The 7291-nt window shown below is 30.8% G+C and overlaps 1 protein-coding gene across 1 annotated transcript; it reads left to right on the forward strand.

Annotated features, from left to right (window-relative positions):
* Nucleotides 1-336: 336 nt before the first annotated feature.
* LOC107476215 (uncharacterized) lies at nt 337-4646 on the forward strand. The gene is made up of 3 exons (XM_016095984.3): nt 337-1262; nt 2481-2685; nt 3689-4646. Exons 1-3 carry the CDS (start codon nt 450-452, stop codon nt 4198-4200), a joined length of 1530 nt encoding a protein of 509 aa, XP_015951470.1. The 5' UTR covers nt 337-449; the 3' UTR covers nt 4201-4646.
* Nucleotides 4647-7291: the final 2645 nt, after the last annotated feature.

Here is a 7291-nt window from a genome sequence, read left to right on the forward strand (position 1 = left end):
AGTTGGAATTAACTTCGACTTCAGTTGAGTTTTCACTATTTAATTATGGGTTATACTAGGTAATCAATAATTTTTTTAAACAATATAAACAATCACTAATCAAATAAAAATACACTACACTTTCAAATTATCCATCTAAATTTTAATATTAAAATAATTATTTACACGCCTAATAAAATAAATATCCTAATAAAATAAATATCCGATATATTCATTGTTCACATTGTTTAATATTTTCGTTATTTACCTATATTTTTTCTTTAATTATTATATGAGGAGGTTATTATATAGTAGTAGTTAGTTGGCTCGTTAATTTAGTCATCTCTATTCTGTATTTCTCAACCTTAGATTTGAATCACGGAACTCTTGTGTTTGCTTCTCTCTCTCTCTCTCTCTTGTTATTTGTACCCAAAATAAGAGCTTTCATTCTCTCTGGTTTTTCAACATCAATGGCTCAGAAGAAGAACAAGCACTTCTTACACGAGCTTCTAAGCGAAGATCAAGAGCCATTCCTCCTCAACAATTACATCTCAGACAAGCAAAACCAGCTCACAATTCATTTTTCTAAGCAAAAACCAGGAACCCTAAAAACCTCAACTTTATTCCCAATTCATCACCTCTGCAAGAACGCTCTCTGCTTCAATTACTCTTCCACAGCACCACCTACAACCACACCTGATATCACCAAATCCCCGCTATTCAGATTCTCGCAACGGAGTAGTACTAAGAGTCCGTGCAGTGCACGTGCTTCTTCGCCCAACGCAATGTTCCTTCATGTTCCCGCGAGAACAGCTTCCATTCTTCTAGAAGCTGCGCTTCGGATTCAGAAGCACTCCAATTCCAGAAACACCAATGGATTTGGCTTCTTCGGTTCCTTCTTTAGGAGAATCACGCACAGGGGAAGAAGGAACAAGAGGCAAATTCAGAGTAATGATAACAATGTGAAGAGGAAGAAGAAGGTGAAGGATATCTTGAAATTCGAGCTAGATTTGGGAAGAAGAACAACAACAAAGGAAGAAGAAGAGAACAAGAAGAAGGAGAATGTTATGGTGGACGCTAGTGGTGTGGGGTTCAGGTGTTCCTGCAGTGAAGAAGGGGTGTGTTCTTCGAGTAGTGTTCATGATGATGATGATAATGACTTATTCTGTGAAAGCCCTTTCCGTTTTGTTCTGCAACGGAGTCCTTCCGCCACCTCCTCCTCCGGCAGCCGTACGCCGGAGTTCTCCTCGCCGGCATCGTCTCCAAATCGCCACAGAACAGAGGTTCGTCGTTTCCATACATTCTGCCAAAATATCATTTAACTCTTAAAATCTTTTATCAAACAATTTTATGAATTAAATTTCGTTATGGACATATTAAAACATTATTTTTTTGTATTTTTAATAAAAAAATTTAATTTGTATTTTTAACGTATACTTTTAAAAGATAGATAAATTCTAAATTAAAATAGTAATTATTAGTTTAATTTGCAATTAAATCTATACTTTATTTAGTGATAAGTCTCTTATATATTTCATTTAATTTAAAATATCTAATTTATACCTTTATTAATTTTGCTTTAAAAGGATAGGCCAATTTAATTCAAACTACATTATTAGTTAGGAAATAATATAATATACATATCTTGAATGAAGGAACAAAATTAATTACCAAGCGAAAATTCAATTTCTTGATGAAAGCCATTTAAAAAAAAAGCTATGTCACTAATATTATTACTTACTACTTAATTTCTTAATGAAAGCCATTAATTATGTGAATTATTGAATTAGTTAGATTAAAGAAAATAACAGAGATCCGGTGATTTTGATTGAAAAAAAAAAGTCAGAACTCGCTGGTCTGACTCGGTACTATTAAGTACTGAGTTGGGGAACCGAGTTCAGCTCGTGAGTTGACATTTGCTCAGTGGTTTATATTTTTGTTGTCGGCAAATGGGATCTGGGTTTGCAGATTTTGCCGGAGACTGCTTACAATGACTGTAATGCCCCTATAATTTTCAGGCAAAATTGTTTGAAAGATCAAATCTATGCTGGGGTCAAATATGTCAATTCAGTTGCATATTAGTGAACAGTTTCATGGATTTCCATAATTGTATTTTTCGATCATGTGTCTGCCATGCAAATCTTTTTTCCTTTTTATTTTTTTTTTTAATTTGTTTTGTTTTACACTTCTAATTGGTTATTCTGGTAAGTATAAATTTTCTGCAAAACAAGACAAAAGATTTTTATTTGTTTTTTTCTTTTGTTTGTTTTATTGTTGTTATTATTATAGACCCCGACATTCGACTTTAGATAATAGTTTCTAGTTTGTATTTTTGTTCTAATTACGCGTAGGGTCCTATATGGCAAGTAAGTAACCAAATATTAAAACAAAATAGAAGTCAATAACAAACTCAATTATTATATATTAAGGAATTATGTTATAACAACCCAATTAGGAGAATATTCTAACTAATATTGTTTGTTGTGTATTTTTCATATTAGGACAAAGAACATAATAATAATAATGGAGATGATAGCATCAACAAATTCCAATCAGGGAAGCAAGAAGAAGAAGAAGAAGAAAAAGAACAATGTAGTCCTGTATCAGTTTTAGACCCACCATTTGAGGATGATGATGATGTTCATGAAAGCAATGATGATGATGAGGAAGGTTTTGATTTGGATTGTAGCTACGCCAATGTACAGAGTATGCTATTTTCCTTCCCTTTTTTATTTTTTAACTATTTTATTTTATTTATGAAAACATACAATAGACTAAGAAATTTCATTTGCTGTAGTATATGTACATGCATATTAATCTCATATTTATTATTATAGTAATTTTTTACTATTTAAATTTTTTTTTTTCCCCTTGTTGTTGTATGGTCGTTTTCCATAAACATTTAACATCGTACACGGTTCTTCAAAGTTGATTGTCTGTTGCAAAATGGCACAAGAGGGGGTCTCTAATTGAATAAGATGATATCCCAACCATCAATCATATCTCTCTATCTTTGTAGGGTTCCATTTTGAAAGATAGTTGTTTTCGCATTCAATGTGGACTTGGCCTACTACTACTCTGTTTATTACTAGACACAACCAATACATTGCAAATTTGATCATGTCCCACATTTTACTTTCTTGGGGAAATATATATTCACTATTATTTGCAGCAATATGTGTAACTGTTTTCATTGTTTTATCAAGTCTTCTTGGTGGTACTTTTTAACTCTTAAAGATTAGTTGTTGAGAATTTTTATTATTCCTTATCTTTTCCAACTTCGTTGAAAGTGGTCCATCTCCATGTGGTGAGTGAGCCATTGCCAAACGTAGATACGTTGCATTTTAACTTTATTACTACATCTTCAACTCCCAACTACTTCAAACAATAGCTTCTACATTCTAATAAACCTTTAATTCAATGCATCATCACGCTTCTAATTTGTTGCTGTTTTCCATAGGGTCTAAAATAGCATATCAATTATTCAAGTTTTTAAACATTGTTGTATTTGCATTTGTGTGTTAGGTATAAATATGTCATGCCTTTTATGGTCGAGTTTAGATCATCGCATGTTACTGAATCCTTTTTGATTGAGTGCTTCAGACTGGCTTAAACTTTTGAAAGAAGTTATTCATTATATGATAAATAATTTTTAGAACTAATAACTTGACATTTATAATTGATCATCTTTTGTGTTTAAATTTCACAGGAACAAAGCAACAACTATTATACCGGCTAAGTAGATTTGAGAAATTGGCTGAGTTAGATCCATTGGAACTTGAGCAGAGAATGTTAGATCAAGAAAACAACCAGTATGGAACATATATCAATGAGGATAGTTGCGGAGACGGCGATAGCGAATTGTCACATGAAGAAAAGGAATTGAGAGAAATAGTTTATGCAATCGTCAACCAATCAAGCAGATGGCGAGTTCCGGAGGATCTCAAGAGACTAGTTTATGATCTCATTATGGAGGAAGAGATTGCGGAATTTGATTGCCCAAGAGATAAGGAGATGGTGATAGAAAGGGTTTGTAAGAGGTTGGAACTATGGAAGGAAGTGGAGTCCAACACCATTGATATGATGATAGATGAGGACTTCTCAAGAGAGGAAAGTGGGTGGAAGAAAAATTCACAACAGGTAAGAGACTTGGCTGGAGAACTTGAGCTTGCTATCTTTGCCCTTTTAATGGAGGAATTTTCAGAGGAACTAGTTTATTGAAAAGAAATATATGACTCCTAACATTACCCCTGTTCTAAGAAAAACCCCAGGATTTGAATCCATGACCTTCAGATCACAAGGTATAACATCAGGGTAGACACACTTGATCTTTTGGATGTTCATATGGGCAAATTTTAAAGCAGTTGATGAAAGGATTGTAGTATGAATAATTATGTTTATTCTTTATTAGAAGAGTACAGTCTCACATGCAACTTATTAGGATAGGCTAATTAGATAAAAACAGAGCCCTAAATAGATTATGTGAGTTTAAGGGGAAACATAAGAAATGTGTACATGACTTATGTAGTACTTGGCTGAGGATGTTGTAAATTATTTACCTTTGTTTCTTATACACTGTCATTTCTATTTTCAGTTTTTCACTAATCATGTTATGTTCAAAATTTATTTGAAAATTTTAGATTCCAGTTTGGTTATTCATTGTTCAAGATAGTGTGTGTTTGCGTATACTTCTTATAAACCAAAATAAAATTGCAAAACATGCGTACTCAACTTTCACTATAAAAAGACAGTTCAGTGCACAAATATTCTACGTTAGCATAGGATTTAGAAAAGGGTCTCATCAAGAAAGCAATTTAACATGATAATTACATTTCACTGCTTGAATTATTCATCATGAAAAGGATGAATATGAGAGAGTCTAGGCCAGTGTAGTGTAGACAGAATAATGTAATTTTGAGAAGCTGAAGCTGAAGCAAGGAAGGAACAATTTGACAATGACTAATCAATCTTTTTTCATTCTTGCTTTGTAATGTGTTTCTCCTCTTTTTTTCTTTTTCTTTTCCAAAATTGATTCATTGTGTATTTTATTCATGGCTACTTAGCTTCTCTGTAGCTGGTTATGCTTTTCAACTATCAGTAGTGATCAATCAATATCGTTTGGTACCCTTATGGATAAGGAATTTATTCAAAAAGTAAAAAGGAGGATGCTGTTAATTAGTTCATTTAGAAAAGCGACTTGCTAGTTATTTTATTTAATGAGCCCCTCGTTTTTTTTGTCTGTTTTTTTTTGGTTAATGGGTCTGTTTTACTTAATGAGTTAATTATGGATTTTTATGTAGGCCCATCACAGATGACCTGCCAAGGACATTCTATTGTAAGCCCATTAAGGTGTGGTTGCCTGCCTAGTGGGCTTTGAGCATCTTGAACAGAGCCCATTATGCTAACAGGTTACGGTCCGAAAAGGTGAATACTTGGTATTGTTGTTTTCGTGTGAAGTTAAAAATTAAAAACCGTTATATAATAATTTAGTCAAACATATTATAATATGATGTAGGTGAGTTTTTTTTTTTTTAAAGATAGGATTCTCGAACTCGCAACTTCTTAATTGAGTTTGTAAGTGAGTTTGTAATACCTAATATTAGATTGTATAATCTATTTAACCAAAAAAAAAAAAAAACTTACCATTTATTTACCATTATGTGAACTAGCCTCCAAGTGATATTAGACTCATTCTAAAAGGTGATTGTAAAGGAGCTGCATTACTCCGTTTAAATTCTGTATTTTTGTTATGAAAATTTTAATTAAATCATTTTTCATAATTAAGCTTATACGAAAGCAACGGTAATACAAGAAAGGGCTTGATAAAAGATAAAGAGGCCAAATAAAGAATAACATATGTACGTGTACACCCTCGTTAATAAAACTTTATAAAACTAAGAATTTCGCTAAGGAGTCAATGAAATATTTGTATAATATATATATTTGGCTATTTATTTAGTCCAATGTAAATTAAAAAATAAATATCTAGGATTAAATATTATAAATTTCTTAAATATAATACACTCATACCATCCAGAATAATTATCTTTATACCTCCATTATATATATTGTATAAATACTTTATTGACTCCCTATATTTTCTCTAAAATTATATATAATAACAAAGAGTAATGTTATATGACCATATAAAATTTATTATTTTTGGATAATTCTTAACTAACATTCTAAATCTTAATACTAACTTTTAACTCTAAATTTTAATAGTATAAAAATAAAGTGTTAGCCAAATATCGATTAATATTGACGTCCTAACATTTATCAATAACAAATTGTTCGTTACATCTTAATCACAAACTTAGTTTCACTATTAAAAAAATTACTTTTAACAGTATTTATTTTATTTTTAATAGTAATAGAAATAACTGTTACTATATTTATCGATAACTAAATATTAACCATCTTATATTTTGTCAATAAAAAATTTTAACGACAATTATATATATATATATCAGTACAAATTTTTTTAATAACCACAAAAAATATATAATTATTATTATAACATATAATAATAATAATAATAAATATATAATCTTCGTAAAAATATAATTTAAATAAAACATATAGTAACCATTATGTTCCTAAAATAGTGGTAGTATTTATAAACACTTTATATTAATATATTATGTAACATCACTTTGTCAATTCTTATTTAATAATGTGAAACTTTAGCATTCACACTCGTTTCCATTTAAGTTAGGTTGTGAACCCTTTTTTCCTCATCATGTTACAAACATGGAGTACATATTGAAATTGGGGAACATATACATGTTTAAGCACAATAATTAGAATGGCATGATATTGACAAAACAAAGCTAGTTCATGCCCGGGACATGGAAACCCATTATTTTCTCTTCACTTTTCTTTAGAGAAAGTGGCAATTTATTCAAAAAGAAAAATTTTAAATTAAAATTAAAGAAGAAGAAGGAGAAAAAGATAGTGGGAACGTGAAGCACAAGCCCTTATAAGTTGAAAAGGAAAAGCATAGTGGATAACAATTGTGATTGATGATAAGAACATTTGAAGAATCCATGAGGAACACGACCTAAAAAAACAAATTAAAGGAAGAAGAAGAATCCATAATGCATGATGGGGATTGAGGAATATCACTAATTCATTACTTATTAGAACGAGGTATTTAAGATCTGTCCCGTCTGAAATTCAGTTCGGATTTAAGACATATTTTGTTGGATTTAATTTTTTTTATCTGATGTTATTTTTGGATTGGGTTCAAATTTTGTTTCAAATTCTCTTACCTAGTCCGAAGTTGTTTTTTGTAATATATATATATATA

This window comes from Arachis duranensis, chromosome 2 (assembly GCF_000817695.3).
Source record: "Arachis duranensis cultivar V14167 chromosome 2, aradu.V14167.gnm2.J7QH, whole genome shotgun sequence".
In the NCBI taxonomy this organism is placed as follows: domain Eukaryota; kingdom Viridiplantae; phylum Streptophyta; class Magnoliopsida; order Fabales; family Fabaceae; genus Arachis; species Arachis duranensis.